The sequence below is a fragment of the Patella vulgata genome, chromosome 9 (genome assembly GCF_932274485.2).
Source record: "Patella vulgata chromosome 9, xgPatVulg1.2, whole genome shotgun sequence".
In the NCBI taxonomy this organism is placed as follows: Eukaryota; Metazoa; Mollusca; class Gastropoda; family Patellidae; genus Patella; species Patella vulgata.
This window is the reverse complement of record NC_065887.2, coordinates 36,288,825-36,312,972: the sequence shown is the minus strand read 5'-3', so window position 1 is coordinate 36,312,972 and position 24,148 is coordinate 36,288,825. Positions and strand designations below refer to the sequence as shown.

General features: G+C 33.8%; 1 protein-coding gene and 1 long non-coding RNA gene across 8 annotated transcripts in view; one reads left to right on the top strand and one right to left on the bottom strand.

Moving 5' to 3' along the window:
- Nucleotides 1-24,148, bottom strand: part of LOC126832302 (5'-AMP-activated protein kinase subunit gamma-1) — a 134,610-nt gene that overhangs the window by 37,840 nt on the left and 72,622 nt on the right. For all 7 annotated transcript variants that reach the window (XM_050563028.2, XM_050563029.2, XM_056103329.1 and 4 more), the window contains one exon: nt 22,484-23,071. In XM_050563028.2, the coding sequence (XP_050418985.1) occupies nt 22,484-23,071 (588 nt within the window). The remainder of the gene's footprint in view (nt 1-22,483; nt 23,072-24,148) is intronic.
- LOC126832315 (uncharacterized) overlaps nt 1-24,148 on the top strand; it is a 49,281-nt gene that overhangs the window by 9,248 nt on the left and 15,885 nt on the right. The window lies entirely within an intron of this gene.

Here is a 24,148-nt window from a genome sequence, read left to right as displayed (position 1 = left end):
CTGTGTTTTTTTAAACAAGGGGAGGAAACCCGAGAACCTGTAGAAAACCCACAAGCAGGGTGACCACTTGCAAACTATGCATAGATAACAGAACATGTTCATTTACTGGTCACATCATAGACAAATCTACCACGCAACTCCCAGGTTTTCAAGGAGTAGCTTCCCTTTTCACAAATTTTTGTATCAATACATGGTGGTATTAATGTATACACCAGTATAAAACAATACAATCCTGTATCGACGCTCTAAAATCTTTAAAATATAATTGTCAGCAAGTATTTCAGAAATTCAGGCTTACCCTGCCTCATGCACATCAAACATCACTACTTACATTTAACTAACAGAAATAGCTGTCACAAATTTCCCTACTATAATGCACATAAATATAATACAATAAACTGGTATGCAGTTGGAGTAGAAAAAGTCACCAGAAGGCACCAGCCGTTCAGAATTATTCAACACAACAAAAATATAGATACATTGATAAAACAGAAATTATCACACAAATACGTAGGAGTGTTTGTAATAGCTATACATATAACCAACAGTGAATTAAATTTGTACAAATAAAACCAGAGATAAGTTCTGGATGGTGTGAGTGTTCCTCCTTAATAAATCCAAATAGTTGGTGTGAAATGTCATCTATTAAATGACAACTGAAGCATTAGGTTCCGACAGTTATTAAATGTAATCATGCTTATGGTTGTTTACTTTTATGTCGGTTTGCCAATGCTTATGGTTTGGGTTGGTTAGATGGGTTTCAACTGCTTATGGTTTGGGTCGGTTAGATGGGTTTCAACTGCTTATGGTTTGGGCTGGTTAGATGGGTTTCAACTGCTTATGGTTTGGGCCGGTTAGATGGGTGTCGATTGCTTATGGTTAGATGGGTTTCGATTCAGCCCATTTTCCATCCTAAATTAGAATGATTTGTTTATTTGCCATGCTAATGCTGGTTAGCTTTTGGGTCAATTTGCCATTGCTGAATTGAAACCCATCTAACCAGCTCAAACCATAAGCAATGGCATGCCACCATAAGCAATGGAAAACAAACAAATCATTCAAATTTATGATGGAAGACAGGGTGGACGGAGGGCAGTTCCAAGTTATTTTTTAAGACATTTTATCTTACGATATCAAATACGCACAAACATTAGTGGCGGTACAACAATGGACATGCCACCAGAAATTAAGCTTATACGAGTTAGATGCCTGTATAACCACGGCAGTTGACTCAATGACAGACCTTATGATACAACGCGTATGCACTAACCATTTGGCAATCCCCCCCCTGTAATAAACAGTGTGTAGAAAAGAATGGCTGGATGATTATATAATCAGACCTGAATGGTAAAGGAAGTTGTTATATATTTACAGTCTTTAACGATTCTTGATCAAAGGCCATGACAACTGCTGATGTGCATGCTAATAACTTGACTGACATTTTGGATTTTTTTTTTTTTAGTTTCCAGGATATCTAGATTTAAATATTGATGGCAACTTTTGAGATTAAGACTTGAAATATATTTTTTGTCACAACACTAGATTTTGTTGGAATATGACACTGATCGAGGACATTAATACAGTGTTTTTTCACCTGACCTCATATCAGCCTCCATGATTATCTTGTTATAAAAGAATTAGCTTCCTGTCTATGAAAAGGTTATAGTAGTGAAATTCTAATCTCATGGAAGGGAAATTCCTGTCATTATTGCTCAGTATCTCCATCACAAAATACATTTTCTTGACAAGTTAATTGAGTCTTTTTTGTGAGGCTTAACAAGTTTTTATCAAGTTATTTCAAACAAAACATATATCCGTATTTCTGGACATGCACATTACCAAAACAATTTGTCATAGATTTATATTCAAAGTGAAACTCAACAAGAGCAGGGTATACTAAATCTGTCTTTGACATCCCATTTGATTATTCCATTCTATTATAACTATATTTTTTACAACATGTATTTATATGAAAACCAATTAACAAAAACAATATATTCTAATGAATGTTCAGTGTTGTGACTCCCGGAATATACTTCTATACTCAAGGTCGAACACCTATGTCAAGAAAACCATTGTTTTAAAACCATATTGTCCATGTGGCTGATATGAAGAAAATATGGTGACATTATGAAGGTGATATTTGCCAGCTATATACTAACATTATATATCTTTCATCAATGTCATACTGTAAACTATTCAATATAGAATAAACATTTGTTATGTTATATTCTCATCTCAGAAGTGGTATCAGGTATTCCAGATAAAGTAAGCATATACAACATCGGTCACTACTTGTGGCTCTAACTGGAGCGATACTGATCAAAAGTTGTGTTTTATTAGGTCTGCCTTAAACATACATTATGCAAGAGCAAAATCTGCCTATTTTAGGTCTTTCTTTAGGTCTGAAATGTTATAAAAACTATTAATTAGACATTAATTAACTTATCCAGACCATAATCAGCTCGCGATGTCAAGGTTAGCCTGCGATATTTGTTGGATTATAGTCCTATTTGCTGCAAAACTTTCCTTCGTGATTAACGATTAAATGGATAATCGAGACTATTAGTTTTGTAATGATGATTGAGACTAAGCGGAACTTTCATCCGCTTAATTCTCGTTTCATAGTGGATCAATTTGACTGAAATTTTCAGCAAATTGCCTTTACATTATGTAGTTTTTAACTATTATAATGAGAATTGCCAACTCGTTATCTCATCTCCCATAATGTATCTTTAATGAACCATGTTCTATACTGCCGTTTTTTGTTGCAGGCTTTATTTGGTCAGTCAATCAACAGTTAAAACACAAACTGGCTCATGAATTCAAGGGTTCAGAGGAGTTCCTGATACCCTTGTATTCGGAAGACATTTGTTAGGATAATTTTGTCACTTACCTGTAATATATTGTTTTATCTCCTTCATATTCAAAATCCAACTGTATCTTAGACAAAATCGCTAGTAAGTTCAAATAACTATTAATATAGTTTATCATAGCTAGTGTCAAATAGCTATACTATATTATTATTAAAGTTTACCATAGCTAGTTTCAAATAGCTACATTAATGGTCTTTGCACTGTATAGTCTATCATAGCTAGTGTCAAATAAATGAATCAGAAAGTGGTATCACATTAAAGCCATCAATGGTAATTTGAGTGATTTTGAATCCCTTGCAAACTACAACATTTTGAAACTTGAATTTCTAAATCAGTAACATTAAAGATACATTATGTAAGATTTAGATAAAGAGCTAGCCATTCTTGCTATAATAGTTCGAAAATAGATAAGGTAAAATGAATAATTTGAAAATAACATTCCAATTACTCTATTGTGAGCGAAGAAATTAACCTTTGAAGGTTTGAAAAGACGTGGGCAATAATTTTATCCACCGTACTGGTTGTTCGAAGCTAAGTCTTGATCCTCCATTTTTAAATTAAATTAAAGTATGGTTGAACCGTTCTAATCTATTTAATATTGGAGAAATCAGATGCCATCAAGAGTTGATTATGGCCTGGATCAGTTAATTAATCTCTAATTAATAATTTAGAAAACATTTAAAGCCTAAAGAAAGACCTGCAGTAGGCAGATTTAGTCCAATTAAAGGAGTCTTCATTGTGCGTTTTTTGTTATTCAAATATAGAAACCCCGGAACACCTTTTTATATACTGCAATTACGCCCAGGTAATATGGAATGATTTACATGAAATCTTCTCATTACATTTCATTACAATTACAACATACGAACATTCATTTCGGTTTTCTGAAAGAAACAGTTTTTAAATCATATCGTGAATTCTTATTTGTAAATCATTTAATATTTTTAACAAAATACTACCTCTACAAATCGAAAATAGAAAATATCAGACCGACAATTATTAATTATCGAAACTACCTAAAAGGTAAACAACAGATAGAAAATGAATTAAACGAAACCTTAGTAAATAAATGGGATTATACCATATGAATATTATGCATACCTCTAGTATTCCATTCCTAGTATTCCAACCCCTTAATACCTGTAGCTATCTCTGTATTTTTTTTTTTTTTTTTTTTTTTTTTGTTTAGTTTTTTTATTAGATTTTATTTTCTTTGTGAATATATTTGTTCTACTCAATGTAATATAGTATAGCCTTCAACATTAAACCGACGCTATCTGTATGATGCTACACACTGTGATTGTAATATGTCAACTATGTACTATGCTGTTATTGATTATTTGAAAAAAAAAAAAAAAAAAAAAAGATTTAGCTCTTGCATAATGTATGTTTAATATCAGTGCCAAAAATGGTTTGGTTCTGATCAATACATACAATGATGAGATGATTATCTACCCTTGATATGTTTCTTGAATTAAATGTTATTGCCTTAAAGAACATTATTTATAGTGTTGTCTGAAAAATGCAACTGACCATGATCAGCTGCTTTATGACCTCAAACATAGGTTTCCAGCAAACAAACATATACACCCACAGCAGCTAAGTCTTCTGGGCAGTCAATAAGGGATGTAGCATATTTTTTCTTTTGCCAGTAATGAAAACATTTATACTAAAATCTGATTCTGAGTAACAACTCATTAAGTAATTATCAGAAATCATTAGAATTAGCTTCTAATAGTTTTTCCCTACCTATACTAACGTTAAGTATACAAAACATTTTATATTAAGTGCCATAACTCTGGAAGCAATCATATTAATTTTAGCCTCAAGAGCCATAACTATGGCAGTAATTATAATAAATTGTGGAAAATCAATAGGATCCTTCACATCATAGCCTTCAACTCGGTGTACAAATTTAAAGTCAATCTGATATTAACTTTGGACTCTAAGAGTGTCCACAACCAATTGTGGACGCCGGACCAACAGATCAACGGATAGTGGTGACGGTAATATACAACCACATTCCAATGTGGGCATATAAAAACAATCCCTGCATATCTGCTAACAATTCCCCCAAGAACTGAACCATGACCTGAAGAGTGTTGATGTGGACAGATCTACAGTGACAACAATATTAGATTAAAATAGTACAATCAATCTAAAGAGCATTTAAACAGAAGTCAATAAATACAAAAAACAACTGTTTTAACATCAATCATGATAATTATGGGCTTATGTTCTTTGTCAGGTAACCTATCTGGGGTTTTTTCTTTAGTTATTCGGTACAATAAAACTATCTGTCTGTCTTCCAACGGACCAATGACCTTTTAATGTTACCAAGACCGAGACTATCAAACGAAAAACAACTTTATCATGCCAGACACCAAAGTTCTGAACAAGTGTTTAATGAGAAGCGATCAAACATGTTAATGGAGTTCCGACTGATCACAGAGTACGGTCATTGAAAATATAATATTTGAGATATCCAAGGGGGAATAGTTAATTTACTTTGGCAAAAGACATAAACAATGTTATATTTCATGATTTTTACAACGCATTGTCGATCATACGCGCTTAGAAAATCAATATAATATAATTATAAGAATTTTGGTTTACGCGTCCACAAGGTATTCATACGCCTCGAGATTTATAACTAGATAACTACAAGTTGGTGTCATTTTTCATGTAGATGGCAATATTACTAGTGATTAGACAGCTTACCAGTAAGTAACCCACTCTTCATTCGTGATGGTGCCTAACAACTTTGTTATGGTAAATGAGTTCTGTCAATAAATTAACTCGTTAATTTCTGTTTTCTGTAAGCCCAAAATAATTGCTGTTCGTTTTTATTTTTATTATTCCAACTGATAAACTGAATAAATTTAGTAGATTGTTGTCCTTTAATCATCCAGGATTATTTCTTGAATATTGAATAATAGCCTATAAGAGTTTGAATGAAATGGGGTTTAATGTCTCATCAACACAATACTCTGGTCATTTTGAGACTAACATCTGGTACTTGCACAAATCAATTTTGACCAGACAGTGGCATTTCCACCTATTCTTCAAGGGTGTTGTTTTCTTGCACGCCAATGTGAACACAGTTGGACCTTGTTTGTTTTGTCCTATCTATAAAGTAGGCACACCTTCGTTATCAGTCCTGCAAGACTACGTCCCTGATATAAAAGAGCATTGCTTTAAAAATCATGATGGTTCTTCTTCTTGACCCATGCTCTGACCTGAACCTGGGACACTCTTGGCAACAGACCTAGAACATTCTTGTCAAGAGACAAGTTCCCAACCACTTGAACATTGTGGACTCACCAAAACAGTTTGAGAAGTTCAACCATGATTGAAGGCATGTTTATCTAAAAGTCAAATTATATTAACTAAAGAAAGGGTCCAAGTTTTCTAACTGTAACTTAAAAGTCATACTTAGGAATCTTGAATTTCTCAAGTTGAAGCATAAAGAAGCATTATGTAAGATTTAGATACAGAGCAAGCCATTCTAACTGTTATAGTTCAAAAATAGATAATGCATAATGAATATATTGAAACTTTCAGTCAAATTACTTTATTCTGAGCGAAGATGTTAGCCTTTGAAGGTTTAACAAGACGTGTGCACTGATTGTAACCAACATACTGGTTGTTTGAAGCTTAGCCTCACTTCTCCATTTTTAAATTAAATCATTAAATGGCTTAACCATTCTAATCTACATAATATCAGAGACATCTGAAGGCATCGAGAGTTGATTATGGTCTTGTCATGTTAATAATGTCTAATTAATAGTTTATGAAACATTTAAGGCCTAAAGCAAGACCTGCAATAGGCAAATTCAGCTCTTGCATAATGCCTGTTGAAAGTGCAAATGTGACTGTCCTTTGAATATTTTACTCTTCTGTATTATTGCATAAAAATCTGTAATAATGAACTCCTTTGTAGAGGTGTTACATTTTAGCATGTTAAACACATAAAATGTCGCGATGACAGCATAAAATAAATGACTATTGTTATTCAGATAATAGTTTCAGGTAATTTGAGTCACAATTGGCCGCTAGTCAAACAGACACGATATTGCTGTTAAAATACTTAACGAAAACAGATCCTAATCAATATAATTACTACCCCATAGCTTTTTACGAATTTTATGAAAGTATATTGATTTTATTAAAGACTGTTTATCCTGCTCGACGTTTTATGTTTTCGGGAAATCTGACTATTCCTGACACATGGTCTACAAGAAGCTTTTAATGTAGAACTTCAGACAATATTTGATCATCCACCAAGATGGTTCTATACAAAAACAACTGAAGAGAAATAAAAAGCTAACAAAAAACGGAAGAATGATTATTTTTCTAAACTCAAGCATCAATAAGGACTCGTTCAATTTTCCACTGTGATGAAAGAATCGCTATCCACAGGAGCCTTGTTGTTCTCATCTACTGCGTGTGAAATGAACAACCTGACAATAATGGTTCAATAAAATCAACCTATTTTTTGGAGACTTAAATTAACCAGTACCGGTACTGGAATATCAATTTCAACTATAGAGGTTTTATTTTGGTAATTTTCAGTTTGGAAACTGCAATGCCTCAAGAATATTCTAGAAAGTCTGTCCATCCACTGAAATATTAATTAATGGCAAGCCTTGAAATAACTGCTAAGGTTCAGCCTGACATAATGTCAGGCTGAACTGATTTTCGGCCGGACATTTCAGATTTTCAGCCTGACAAATACTTTATAAAATATATGAAACCAAAAAACTGTTGAAATTTACTATGTTTATATATATTATTATACATACATTTATTAATAAAATAAATTGATGACTCACATACAACCTGGAGTTTTAAGTTTTTATATGTATATGGAATACAACTTTATAGGTCATATAATAATGTCATTAATCTCTTTGGTGGGGCTGGGGACTAAATCCTAAAAACTCTGATTAAGATTCAAATTTAACTAAAGAATAGACATCTTGAGTTATCCTTAATGGTTCAGAATCTGCCAAGTCATTTTTGATCCACTTTTCTACGGTTCGTGTTTGTAATTTTCGAACTGGTGACGGCGACGGCCCCCATTTAGAAGTGTCTTTATGAGAGACATAAGATTAAGACACAGTACCAGTCTTTGAATTTTCTCGAACGGTCCCACTAGCCGGGATATCCGTGTCCGAGGGTTGGGAAAAGTAAGAAGTTATTTTATTCGACACGTTTTCACGGCTCTTCTATTTGCATTCACATCGGAAGTGTCCAACAAAGTGAGATATTTTCGTATAAAAAGTCTGTCCCTAATTACATCCATAGTCAACTTGGACATTTTCTTGTAAACTAATTTTAAAATATTATTACTTTTATTACTAATAATTTATATAATTACATGTCATGTTAGGTGTGATTTAGAGCTAATCATATACGAAAGTAACGCAAAGCTAGCTACGAGACTCGAATAACCAGTGTAAAAGAGCCGATTCTCAATATTATTCATTATTTTTTCTTCACGTGGCCGAGAGAGATACATGTATAAATAGTAATATTTTTACTATGACTCGGGTCGTTGATATAACCAGCGTAAAAGAGTCGATTCTAAAAATTATTGAAGATTTTATCTGCACGCAGCCGAGATATAAATAGTAACATTTTCACTATGACTCGGGTCATTGATATTTTTGGTTCTGGACTTTCGAGTCTAATAATAAATAGCGATCGACTCGAATATTTTTGACTTAATGTTTTACAAAAACACGGTCGGACAATTATGTCCTGACGAAAGGCAATTTGTCCTGTCAAAAGGGGTCAATTCGCCCAGACATTGTCCGTGTCCGGACGCTTATTTCAGCGCTTGATTAATGGTAAAATCTATGTACCAGTATTTATTGTACAGTGAATGGCCATGTTTTCCTACTTGTCTTCTGTATACAGTGTAGGCATGTCAAGATGATATATTGAATTATATAATAAATCTGCTTCTGAATATATGCAGAACTATTACTGTAACTGCTGTTTTCTTCAAGCAAAACATATCTAGATTGGTCTCGTATCCCCTATTCTTTGTGAGGTCAGAAAGTCCCAATATTATACCCAATGTGGGTGTATAAAATGTTCTGCCTGTAATGGTCACCATGGCTGCCCAATTCTTAGTGCTACTTTAGTAACTGGGGTTTATAATTTTTTAATAGTTCATTTACCAGAAATATCGATAGTAGTAATGATTCCACTAGGAGAAATGTCTTCATCAATGCTGTTGCAACATGATTTGTGATGAAATAATTTTTTTAAATGTCTCCATTGAGCAATAACATCTATTTTCAATAATTTGGGTTGTTTGTCTGACTGTGTTCTGCAGAAGCCTGCCCCATCCTACAATCCTATGTTATATATGTTATTGTGTAAAGTCGACCAAAAGGGCATGAATTATGTGAGTCAGAGTTCAAGTACTCTGTTGATAGGATCACAGATGTGTAGATAACCAGGATATTCTTTATACCTAGACTATCTATCTATCTCTTGCTCAGATATACTTTAAAGAGACAACATGGCAGAGTTCAACACAATAAAATAACACTAAATCAGGATGTTTAATAAGCAGTTGTCTGTAGGCCCAAGGTAGACCCGACTTAAATTGTGAAGTACTTCAGACAGAATTTCATATAAGTCCTTCCGGCCAACATATGATTTTATTGATTTAGTATAATCCTAACTTGATGGAGGATCTTTGCATAGGATTTTTTAAAAGTCCACCCAACCTTTTTGGTTTACCTTTCTAGCAGTACGTGTGACTGGATACACCTCTATGTTATTACGAGTTTAATCAATGTGTTACTTTCACTTCCCTTTAATTTCTCACTTAATAATATACATATAACAGAACACAGGCAATTAAGTGTGTTCGTCAGATTAGTAAACTTGAAGACAAATATATAAGAGTGTGTAATAATTTAATCTTTCTCATGAGATGCAGAGACAGTGACATTATTATTTTTGTTACTGTTACTTTAATCCATGTTGATGGTTTCACTATGAATTTTGTATATATTGACCTCAAGTTTACTAAACGTCATTGTGCTTGATAATGATAAGAGGATACTTGTCGAAACGTTGTGCTTTTAGAATAAAACTAGTGATTGTATCCCATAAAAACTGTGTTCTGTTAATGTGTTTCTGATCGCTAAATGCCACTTAAAGATTAATATACATATAGGGTCAGTACTTTTTGCACAGTGGTGGGTTATACTGTCCAGATTTGGTAGAAATGATGCTGTTGGTTTATACAGAAGACAAGTATGACCGTACTCTATGGACCATGAACTGAGTATGACATCATCGCTCCACCATCTTGGAAGAACATGATGAGTAATGCTTTGTCCCAAAAAATATGTCTTTCTGTAACATTCTTCACCCACACATCTTGCATTTAAATTTTTCATATTTCGTGTCTATAATATTTTTAAAATTGTATATATGCTGTCTTTTATTGATGTTTCTATACAATAAAAACTTATCTAATCTTTTAATTTGGGACTAGATGACATTCATTGTCCGATTATCTTATTGTCATACCATTTGATCAATTCAAAAGACACATTTCCCACGATCTAGATTATGTATAATCAAAAAAAAAATCAGAGGTTCTATATGGGACCTTTTCCTTTTAAGGACAGAAGTAAAGCGGCTTAGACCATTTCATGTAAAAAAAACATAATACATAAATGAAAAAACACACGTTACAAAATTGGTAACCTCTTTTCCAGTAAACTGGGAGATAAGGTAACTTTTATTTTAGAGAATTTAGGAATCGGTTCGAGAGTTTATAAATTTTAGTTCCTGTAGATTGTGAAAGTAATCTTAAACTGGATTGAAATGGGGTTTTAATGTCCTACTGTTCTGCTCGGACATGGTTAATTGTCTCTATAATTTTGCTGTTTTCCTCGGGAGCCACAGTAGCTCAATGGTGCAGAAGGTCTGGAAAAGAAACAGCTTCTAGTTCTTTGGATGGGACAAAAACTAAGATCAATTGTACTCAGGGGCGTAAATGTGGGGGTGTGTGACCCCCCCAGGAAGAAAAATAGTCGGTCGCAAAATCAGTGCAGTCGGTCGCAAAATAAGAGCAGTCGGTATCAAAATAAGTGTTCACTGCATACGCCACGCTACTCACGCAAAACTTTAGTATAAAATAACCTTGTCAACTTATCATGTTTGAAAAAATGTTGTGTTTCACTCTTATTCTGTTGTGAGTATGTTTGTCTATGAACAAAATTTCCCCCAGGGAGAAAAATAGTCGGTCTCAAAATAAGTGCAGTCACTGCAGTCGGTCTCAAAATTATGCATCGGCGACTCAATGAATTAATGAGGCAAACAAACAATACCAGAATAGATCCCAAATACTATGTATTTGTGTGAATCCGTGAGCCTAAATTGCATACGTCACACAAAACTATAGTATAAAATAACCATGTCTGTTTGTCATGTTTGAAAAAATGTTTGTCACTCTTATTCTGTTGTGAGTATGTTGTTCTATGAAATGTTTTTCCCTCATGGCAAAAAAATAGTCGGTCTCAAAAAAAGTACTCACCGCAGTCGGTCTCAGACTAAATGAATTAATGAGTCAAACAAACAATTACAAAACAGGCGAAATTGAAAGATAGGCCACAAGATTCTGTTTCATTTCTTATCCTCGTGTTAGCGAGAATTTGGTTCCATTTGCCATGACAATGACTAAAATTTTCAGGCCCAGTTCCGAAAAATTAAAAGCTTGGTTACATATCTGAATTTTTTCGCGCCTTCGGCACTCGATTCCATTATAACATTATTCTTCTATTCCTCTGTTTCTTATACTGTCTCAGCACTATCATATTCACGATTATAGTGACCTCCCCGTTATACTGGTGTGTGGGTCGTGGGGCGTCAGACTATACAAATGTTATGTCAACTCTTGCGAAACAGGGGGAAATGACAGCGGCAGATCTCGAGATTCTGTCCCATTGGCTCACATTTTTGGTCCTCTCGTCCTCAAGACTTTATCCCAGCAATAACCTCAAATGCTATAGGATATTGACTCATTTTTCAAAATTTTCTCAGGTTGCTCAGTGTTATAGGCACAATCATCATATATGACATAAACTTTATATCAACTTAAATAAAACTGCTTTCTGGCGAGACAACGATCGGCGAATTGTGGATAGCGCCCTAGATTTGGAACCACCCCCACCCACCCCCTATTCCCAGCTTCTAGACCCGCTCTGCACATGGCCCCTAGAAAACTTGCACCTGTGGTGCGCGGTTCCTGACTGCGTCACTCATACTGGGGGTATGTGCATCAGTCGGTCGCATTTTGGCTAAACACCCCCCCAAACAAAATCGTTATGTACGCCCCTGCTTGTACTTGTTGGCGTGCACATGTAAAAGAACCCAAGACATTTGGAAGTGGATGAAGAGTAGAAGCACCCACTGTTGTATGGCATATGTCCGTTTCAATTAGCCTGGTTGTTGCTGAAAGGTAGAATGTTAAAACCCATTTCATTCTTGCTTTCCTCCTTCTTGGATTCACACCACCCATTAATTTATGGCTTCTTCAGATTTCAGTAACAAATATTTCATAGTGTTTTTCCTCTTTAACTAGTATCTGTCTAGTTCAGCTGGTTATAGTGTAAGACATATAGAATGTAGTTATTGATACAGAATAAACAACTGGTACACTTTACATTTATATTCAACCAGCATCCATCATCACAGGTCATTGACAGTAGCAAGCAAACAAGCTAATCTCAACTAGATCAGGACAAACAACATGATCAGACTCTAGCTAGATGTAGATCATTCTATCTATGACTGGGGCTAAATAAAATCCAACTGAGGATATAAGAGTTTAAAAGATAGGTTGCCAGGCAACGAAAAATACTCCCACAGCAGCTAAGTCGTCCGGGGAGTCAACAAGTGTTGTCACATATTTTTACTTTTTTCGGTAATGAAACATTTATAATACACTAAAATCTGATTAAGAGTAACAACTCATGAAGTAATTATCAGAAAACCATTAGAATTTGTTTGGTTTTTATAAAGTTCTGCCCCATGCTAACGTTTAGTATACAAAACTTTTAATATCATGGATTTAGCGGTTCAAGTCATAAAAATTCATTGAAAATCAACATACTTGTTCGTCTCAAGATCTTAAACTCTGTGTATCAATCAGATAATAACTTTAGCATGTAGAGTGTCACAAAATTTTTCAAAGTGATCAAGGGCCATAACTTTGGCAGTAATTATCGGAAATCGCTGAAAATGAATAGACTTCTTCGTCTCATTACCTCAAACACGGTGTATGAATTTAAAGTCAATCGGATATTATCTTTAGCCTCTAGAGCATCCACAAGATTTTTTGGAGTGATCAAGGGCCTTAACTCTGGCAGTAATTATCGTAAATTGCTGAAAATCAATAGGCTTCTCCGCCTCATGACCTTAAACACCGTGTATAAATTTGAAGTCAATCAGATATTAACTTTGGCCTCTAGGGCATCCACAAGATTTTTTGAAGTGATCAAGGGTCATAACTCTGGTAGTAATTACCGGAAATCGCTGAAAATCAATAGGCTTCTTCGTCTCATGATCTTAAACACTGTATATAAATTTGAAGTCAATTGGTTATTAACTTTAGCCTCTAGAGCGTTCACAAGATTTTTTGAAGTGATCAAGGGCCATAACTCTGGCAGTAATTATCGGAAATTGCTGAAAATCAATAGGGTTCTTCGTCTCATGACCTTAAACACTGTGTATAAATTTAAAGTCAATCGGATATTAACTTAAGCCTCTAGAGCGTCCACAAATTTTTTTAAAGTGATCAAGGGCCATAACTCTGGAAGTAATTATCGAAAATCACTGAAAATCAGTAGGCTTCTTCATCTCATGACCTTAAACACTGTGTATAAATGTAAAGTCAATCGGATATTAACTTTAGCCTCTAGAGTGTCCACAAGATTTTTTGAAGTGATCAAGGGCCATAACTCTTGCAGTAATTATCGGAAATTTGCTGAAAATCAACACTGTATAAATTTAAAGTCAATCGGATATTAACTTTAGCCTCTAGAGCGTCCACAATAATTTTTGAAGTGATCAAGGGCCATAACTCTGGCAGTAATTATCGGAAATCGCTGAAAATCAATAGAATCCTTCGTCTCATGGCGGGCGTATAAAAAGGGGAAGCACCCAGAAATGAAAGTGGGCATGGCATTAAATGGTTAATTATAGCAGCTAATTATTAGGAAAGAAAGAAGAAAGACTTCTGCGTTCTTTCCCTTTATGAAGTTTCCAATACACTCAAGAGTTTACAATGTTTGAAGTCCTCAATTGTCGAAATTATGAGGAAATGAGCCATGGTGGTGTCTTATGCAAGTGCTGAATAGCTAAAAGCATATTATGTCTGACTTCCCCGTATTGCTTCAGACCTGGTTCAATTTACTGAAATATGTTAGCCCAACATGATTTTTTAAAGTGTTTACTGGGCATTCAACCACGTTTCTGTAGTAAAAAATGGAATAAATATCCACCATTGTAGTTTCACTAATTTTCAGTAATTCAAATAATTGTATGTAATTGTAAAGATTCTCTAATAAGTAGCTACTTTTCATTGAAATGCCACATGTACCTTCACGCTAATTTTAAGTAAACTTAATGACATATAATGCATTAGCTGCTTTTATAGTTGTCGAAATGTCACTAAATGTATTTGTAAAACTTAACAAGAACTTAAAGGAAATGGTGTAATAAATCCTCTCCAATACGATTATCCATCAACAACACTGTCCATTGTGTTTTTTGAAAATACAGATCCCATTGAGGAAAGAGAAAAATTTGTTTGACAATAATGAAGTGATATTTAAATTGCTCTGAATCCAGCTCTACTTAAATCACAATAAAGTGAAAGACTGTGCACTTGATAGATGAGAGAGCAGCCGCATGATTTCCTTCATTCATCATTTGAGGTGAAAAAAAAAGTCTACCTCGATAACTCACAACCTTTCTATACAGCAGAATACATATACATCCTTATTATCTGATAAGCTGGATTGCTTTTTTTTTTTCAAGAATAAACAACATATTAAACCACATCAAGCAAATGGAATTTTTACAAATATAAAACCTTTCTAGAAAATTATATTAATGACTTTTTTCACAATATCTTATTGCCTCCGTCATGTTTTTCTGGTAAATGGTTATAATCTGATCATTGAACTTGAGCCAGTACAGTTCTAGCTAAATAAAAAGCTTCCATTATAAATTGAATTTCTAACACTCCATTTATTAATCCAAACTAATTTGTTTTTATCATGACTTCTATCTGTTGGATCCAAGGCCAAATATTTGAGTAGAATGGTAATAAATGAGATGAATTGCCCGGTTACCATACTGTTCCCAGACTCCCTATCGATGTAATAAATCAAGAAAACTTAAGTCAGTGGCTACCAGTCTCAACATGAACATTACACATTGTGTAATAATTTATTGAAGAACTCTTCTTAACTGCGGGTTGTCGTTAAGAATACTGATGTGTTCTCGTAATAGGTAATCTGATTAAAGAAACAGAAGTATACACAGGGGAGGTAACCCAAGGGCATAACAAACTTTCTGAAGGAAATTGCCAAATTGTTAATGAGAAAATCAGAAAGAGGGTTATTAAACGAAGAAAATTGCACGTACACAGAACTAAGTGAAATTCTATTAACTGGAGCATTACGCTATAAGGTGTTTTTAATACATAGAAATAAGAAATACCCGACAATAGGGTAAGCCACATCGCCAGAAATCGGCTCTAATAACAGTTGAATTTACTTGAACAATGGATGTTCAACCTCATGTGTATTACACAACAGAGACCAGCACGTGCATTATCAACAGAAGATTATAAATGGCCATCGCACGTAACATTCCCTTTACAATCAGATAATAAAGGCCTAAAATAACCTGATATTAATGAGTCTGAATTATACAGTAATATTTAGAAGGTTGGTTGTGAAAACAACTTTAGACAATTATAAATAGCTGTGGGTGGTGCTATGCCAAACTCATCAGTGGACCCATAAATTTATAGAAATGCTGGCACGTTTCAGTCAGGACCAGATTTATCAATCTATCTGTGTGCCCTAGACCAATGGTCTACTATGCCTATTGGTAAATCCGATACGGCCAACTGCTGTCATCTTGGCATTGAGGTACTGTATGGAACCTCTTCTGGTTCAAAAATATCACTTTATCCTCAGCAAATAAATAATAGGGCTTCGATCCTGCCTTTCATGCCATTCATACAAACACATTATACTGAATCAAAATTAATTAACTGAATGATGACAACCCAAAGGAATTACTGTATTGATTGATTGATAATTACGATTATAAATGAGATCCAAAACAATTTGGAAGTTTAACGTGAAAGTATGCTTAGACATCTTACAGTTTTGTTTATCTGTGAGTGTGACAGAAGATGTATTCTTAATGGTGATCAACAATCAGAAGTAACAGTATGTAATCTAATTAATTACTATGTATCGCTAATCAATGACCAATCCCTATGTTTTTGTTATGAATTTTCCACCCATGCGTGTAATGTTTACCAACTCATGTTTATTTCCTGTTGACTGTGTGTTTTAAATGAAAACAAAATGTTCATAGTGTATTGCACTATGGCTTTCTATGTACAAACTATGGTCAATGTATTATACTACTATTGAGTTCCACCCTTTTTTTCCCATTTGTGGTCTAGCATCATGGTTTAGAGGTGGAAGGATAACATAGCTATGAAGATGGTTATATGTATGGCAGATTGTTAACAATCAAACGAAACCATATTGTCCTATTAATTAATGAAAGATACATGTTTTTGGTATTCCTGTTCCAGTGATAATGGCTTCAATCCCTGCATTGGTCGAGAAAGTTCATCCAGATTTTCCGGCGTGGTTCCCCCTTGTCAGTGATGCAGGACGGAGTGCCTGACAAGGACAGCTGTCTAGTTGTTTGGATGGGACGAAAAACCGAGGTCCTATGTACACAATCGTGTGCAAGTAAAAGATCTCTTGACAGTTGGAATTCGATATAAGAGTAAGCTGTAGTGCCGCTGTCCTGGCAAAATTTCCCTCATAGATCAATGTATGGTGTATGCCCGTCTTCATAAGCCCAGTTCAGAGCAGAACAGTAGGACGTTAAATTTCATTTCATTTCCAGTGTTAATGTTCCAGTCTCATTGGGCCAACCAGTACTCATCGTACACATGATTCTAAATATAATTCTTAAAATAATGATCTTCACTATCCATCTGTAAACACAATTTGCATATTCCGTAACACTTCACTAAAACAGGAAACCATTGTAAAAGATGAAGAATTCATGCATGCGATAAGATCGTGTATTTTTCTATCAATATACGAGTGGCAAGACCAAGTTTTACTATGTGAGAAATAAAAACAGAATTTAATAATGGCAGTTTTAGTAGAATTGTGATTTATAATCCAAGTAGTGAAGACATTGCTAGTGTCATTTGTTATTCTGGTTTCTGTTTTAAAATATTGAAGATGCATGATGTAAGCACGGACAGCTCTTTATCTAAAACTTACATAACCCATCTTTAATATGGATGAAATTAACACATACTAGTTTGATTTTTTAGTTTCTAATAACTTTCCAATCACCCAATACTTCAGTTTGCAATGGCTGCAAATAACCAGATACATTGTAGTGTCTCCAATAGAACAGTTCTAGACATTCTAGTGAAGATTATAAATCACCAAAAGAATCGTCCTTGTGAAAATTATAAAATTGTCAATAGAAATGCTCTAAATATTACATATTTTGGTAGACATGGCTATCCATACAACAGTTAAGGGTAAAATTAGCACGCTCTTTCTGCTCTCCTAGAAGTGATGATGATTTAGTAGGGCTTCAATAATCTGGATAGCAGAAGAAATTAAAATGCTAATTACTTGTAATTTATATAACTAGAGGTGTATTGCACCTAGTAACAGTGATCAGCCTGATTATAGTAAAATCAATGTGTTTATTTGTCCTGATCACAACCACTACTATAAAATGATTGACATATAAAACAATATTATCATACTTAAATATCTCCAAGCTGTCATATTCTACAAGTAGACAAGTCAAACTCACTGAATTATTAACCTCATGTATGCATAAATGTAAGTCGAAAGGACAAAAACTTATATTATATAAAAATATGAAAGTGCTGGTTTGATTAAATTTGATGTGTCATTTCATTTTGTTGGGAGAATCTCTTGTCATATAATCAAATTATAAACAGATATTTTGTTTTTAGACAACAATGATCGCTTGCCAGGGAATAAAACATACAGATGGCAATAGTAATTTAACTCATTTTGCATTTTTCTTATCCCTTTCACAAAAACATTTCAAGGGCTATATTCATAGCTCTAACACTACAGTCTAAGACTAACCTAATATTATCCAAACCATCAAGATTTTTTCAGCAATTTTATTTTAACAGTTTATTTGCTTATCAAGGGAATATTTTGTTTAATCAAGGGAATATTACCTTAATTACAAGTAGGTTTACTATAAATTCTGTCTACCTAGCTATAATAAAGTTAAATAAATATTATTTTTTAAAATTGTTGCTATGGTCATGATATTATCTAGACTGAAAGATAAAATCAATTTTGACACATTTACTCTGTTCGCTGTAGGCAATCATCTGTGATTTAATGATTTCATAATAAGGTTTCATTAAGTTAGTTTTAACATACTGGTACTCTTAAATATTAAATCAAATTGCTTGAAGCCATGCGACAACTGTTAAACAAACCTCAGATTAATTACTCTTAGTTTGGCTTTAATGTATTGTGATTCTGTCTTAACTATTTCCAATGCAGTTGAATGACTCTAGATTTCAGACAAGTCTTTGAATGCACATACTATATAGATTCTAAATGCAGCATTATCTCTTTTCTAAGGCAGTAGAAAGATTACTTTCTTTAAAACTGAGCACCATGTCACTTAATGATTGTAGATTTCAGACATGTCTTTTAATGCATCATTTCTATTACATTACACATACTAAAATAGATTCTAAACGCAGCAGACCTAACGCAATAACTAGTAATATGTGCATAATGGCTAAAACAGATTTAGACAGGTCAGTATTTCACATGTTTCCAAAACCCTTTTTCTCTTTGTTTTATCAATATATAATTGAATAAAACTGCAGGACGATATTGACAGATACATGTTGCTTACATTGTTAGCGTTATACAATATATCATGATTCTTTTATTTCTATTAATCAGATTTTACCAGTATAAATCATATCTGTTGTTTAATTTCATTAAATTAATGTTCAATTTGTATATCATTTCTTTCATGTTTCTAAATTCTAAAACCATCTGACATGTACAGTTCCAGGAATTTATTCTATTTTCAAGCTGTAATGCTGTATAAGTTTATAGTATACATAAGTTATCGTTTTATAATTGTTTGGGTTGATTCCCTGCAGCCAGTTTTATATAGAGTTTAATTAATCAACTAATAAATTCTATACAAACTGTGACCAGAGGCAGAAAAACATACACCCACAGAATTACATTAGCATCCATGTTGAAAACAAAAAACAAATTTTATTATCTTTTTCCAAAGCATGCTGCTCTGATATATATTACACCAAAACATTATTTAAAAGATTTGTCTACAATGTATTGATTTGTAAGCAAGACTCTCAGTCCATTTGTAATAAAAATAACCAGCTAACACTACAAAATCTCCATAATGGTCAATAATTATAGTAGTTAACTTCAAGCCTTCAAGTAGAATCTTAACATAAGAGTTAATTACCTTACAAAATTAAAAGCAACTTTTTTTTACAAACAATTCGATCTCAATATGTTTTAAAATGATCAATTCTAACTTATGTCCTACTCCTGGGTCCAGCAATCTTTTGAGTGTGTGTGCCAAAATTGGCCAAATCTTTGATACAAATTTGTCTCATGTGCCAACCAAAATTTGAGACAAATATTATAATAATTCTATTGTCTTTTTTGTACAAGGCTGGCCAGGATGATGGTTTTTGTACAAGTCAGCCCAGTTAACATGATGGTTTCTGTAAAAGTCAAAATGTTTTTTGTATAAGTCAGTCCAGTTAACTTAACGGTTTTTGTACAAACCTGCAATACTTAGTTTTATTACCCAAAATAATATTTAATAACAGTCTTTACTTTAAAATAGTACATATTTTATATTTTAAAATTAGTTACAATTAAAGCATGTAAAATGGCAAAATAAACCGTCTTATGGGTTTTATTTTTCAAATGCAAGAAACAGTAATAGGCTCTTCAAATTGTTATAACTTCGCTGTAAAAAATGTTCGCCTGGAAAAATTTTGGACGGAGATCCCTGGTCTTGATATATAACAAACTTTTATTTGACGAATAATGACAGGACAAGACCAGGAATAGATTGACAATGACGTCAGTGATCATTCAAACCAAGTTCACTCAGTTTTTCCACTACAATTCTTGCTGTCACAAGTATTTCCAGTAAAAATTTCCATCTCATTACACCCAGATATATCAATGGTCTCAAGAGAATATGGTAGAAAGTTGATACAGTTAACCTACTCAAGGTGTCCAGAATTAATGGAACAACATCTATGTTATTGGTTTGCTGGGTAGTTGGTTTCATCATATTTTATGCCTGTATTGTCGCTAGAAGGGTTTGAGTACAGTATGTCTTTCGTCCAAAAAAGAGCTGTACCACTTCCTGAAGATGTAGACATGAGTATTGCTACCTTCACTATAGTAATGTTTTAGGATGCAGATCGCCATTAATTTACCCATTAACTTCATTCAATGTTAATTTTGTCTCTTTGCCCAAGTTTTGCATGAGATTATCCACCAAAACTTTGAGATACACAAACTTGAAGTAGCATACTAAAAACATGTAACTATTCACCGAAAATATCACCATAACCATCCTGTTAACCCTGTTATCCTTTCATGAATATTTACCAAAACCTGGTAGAAAATGTTAATTCATCCATTCTAGATCGAAAATGAACAAAAATACCCATGCAAAAGGGGAGAAACCAGAGTGAGAGAGAATTGCTATAAATAGACACACTTGTGGGTACCGAGATGGTGAAATTTAATGGTGGTCTGTCTCCTTGTGTTTCTGATTAGTGATCTTCCCCAGAGTCTAATTTCTATGTCAACTTGTAGGAAAGCCAAAAACCAAAGTAGCCATACTCTAGAAATCAGACCTATGTCCTTGTGTCTGTTTCACAACTCTCAATTTCTCTACTGCAGCAGTGCAGAATGAATTAATGTCCATTTGAGTTATTTCCATTTTATATGGAATAGAATGGGGTTAACGTCCTTGAGAAAAACAAATAGTAGTAATTTTAATCTCTATATTTACGTCTGCAATGTGAGATACAAAGAGACTTTTTCCCAAATTGAGGCATCTTCGCCTACTCTTCATCAATTTCCATCTGTTAAGGGTTTTTTTGTGCACATGAATGTGTACATGGATGGACCTTGACTTTTTGTCTCCTTCCTGAAATTTCTGGTCAGCTCCTAACAAGTGATGACCAGTGAATGTTCTTCTCATATCATGATTCAAATCTGGGAGATACTAGTTGTTGGCAAGTGTCCACCCCCTAGTCCTCCATTATATGATAGCTACTAGAGGAAACCTTAATAGAATTACACAGTAAAACACCAAGGTATTTATCAATTATCTCGATTAGTCTGCAAGATAACAGACAATTTATTGAAAACAAGGGCCTATAATTGCTATCTAAATAAGGCAGTGTTTAAGAGCTGATAATTCTCATTGGCATGGCCTTGGGAATATTGTACTCTTAATGCCATTTAAAATACAGACAGCTGCTTCAGATTTTTCATAATGAATTCTGACTACAATAGGTCTTTCATTTCATTGAATAGATGTCCCATGTCTTTTTACCAAGCCTTGTATTTGGTAACGTAACAAATGATTTATATAATTCATGTAGTGGGTCAAAATTGAAGACATGTTGGATTGTAGGACCAAGTGGTGTCCTTTAAAACCCCAATCGCCGGTTTAAGGTAATGATGCGCCATTGGCATTTGTTGCTAAAATGTCAAATTTCTCATGGCATAAACCATGCTCAATATGCACTCAAATTGATTATTTAACATTTAATTAAGAAAACCTAATCAAAATACCAATGCTAGATAATGACCCGACTCGGATTCAATCGGATTTAAAACAGACCTATCATCATAAAATTTTCATTGACATCGAAATGGCAGCAGACTTATTGCATAGCAAGCAGCATATAGATCGATGAAATTTTATTTCTTCATGTCTTTGTAAATACTGAACAGGAGTAAACCATTATTGTATTTTTATCTGTACTATTAGATTAAAGACCAGCTGGGTTGTTAGTTCTGGGTTCCTTATTTTGAAATACCTTCCAATTTAAAGCCACCATGCATCGTTATTTAGCTCACAATCATTAATAATTAAAAGTGTGGTTAATCAAGATGTCCACATGTACAGTTAACATACATCTAATAACATGGAGAGCTAAAAATAAATACTTTACAAACCTCTGGTAAGTTGGGTTTTTTCTTTGGCTGAGAATCTGAATTAGAACGTCCCCGGAATCTGCTCATAAACTGTTCAACAGGAGTTACAGGACCTGATTTATGTCGCAAACGATCATTAACACTAGTATTAGTAACACTTAGGTGATTTCCGTCACCCTTATCCAACATTTGATCCTCTAGAATCTGTCCCATTGGAGTGAGTGTATCCATAGGTCCCCTTCCACCTGGACTCGGAGAGTCAGCAGGTCGGGTTCCTCCAGAGCTCAACGAATCTTCGTCCATAGAGTGTTGCATCACTTGAGAATTTGCATGTTTTTTACCAGGTTTTTTCATGCCTGACACATCCGATTTCGACCGGGGGCGAATACTCTCAAAGAAATTTTTCACTTTACTTCCTGACGTTGGAGAATTGCCCTTATCCTTATTACCAAGTTCATCTCCAGATTTATTGCGCTGACGTTTACCAGCAAAAAGAGATTTGATACCACCTGACCCTGACCTTTGACGAAAATCTTCTGGAAGTTCCATTCCACCAGTTCCATCAGCTACATCCGACTCCAGTAGTGGCATTGCAAAGGCACTTAAGTCCTGAAAATAATAAAAAGTTCTACAATTGGGACTTGAACCAAAGAAACATAAAAAGTTCTAAAACTGAGATTCAAACAGAAGACAAAGGATTAAAAAAAAAAATAATTAAAAAATGACAATTTAATGTCCTACAAAAGAAAAAGGGTAATGATGCTTGAAAATAAAAAATACATTTTTTTAATTTTTTTTCAGAAACAAAGAGTCCTGTTTGAAAATTAAAAGGTTATAAAAAATGAAAAAAAAAAAAAAAAAGTCAAAGCCACAAGACATAAATGAATATTGGAACTACAATAATAAAATTGATATTAAATATAAACTTAGTTATTGGTCTCACTCCGGGATATTATGCTAATCTATGACTAATTCTATACAGAAAATTCAATACACAGTGTACAAGAATAACCAATGACTGTAGACGATTATCACATTCTTTTGACTTATTCTAAAGGCTATACTTGTTTGAACATAGTCTACAGGTATCAATAAGCACCTCTGTAAGAATAGAATTTTAAGACGTAGTAACAAGTATCACTCTTTGTCTAACATCTATAATAAAAACAGTCATACGATGTCTTACTATTATTGTGTTCACATATCACACCCTTTTCAATGTTCAACACTTTTTATTTGTATTCAAAGTGTTTTTTATGAGAACATTTGTATGCAATTCTTGATTCATCAGTCACAAATAAGCAATTAACTGCACATAACATAATCGTGGGGATCTTTAACGTCCCATAAAGTTCACGTTATTCAATGTGTTCCTATGGGATTATGTATATGAATTTTGTATAATGCTATTCTGAATTCAGCATTGACAAACAAACAATTACCTACATGTACATAATTCTTTGGGATTTTTTTATCAGTTAGTTACCAAGGACACCACCATACCAGCATAAAAGACTGTGAATACTGTACAATAGTATTAAACCCCTCACAGTCAGACAGCTTATTCAGTTACAGTAGCACTAAGATGATCTTGTCAGTGTCACAATAAATTAAGTTTATAATTGGCATTTAACATCTCCCATAAGTGGTGGATGAACAGTTTACCCTGTACATATTGATCACACT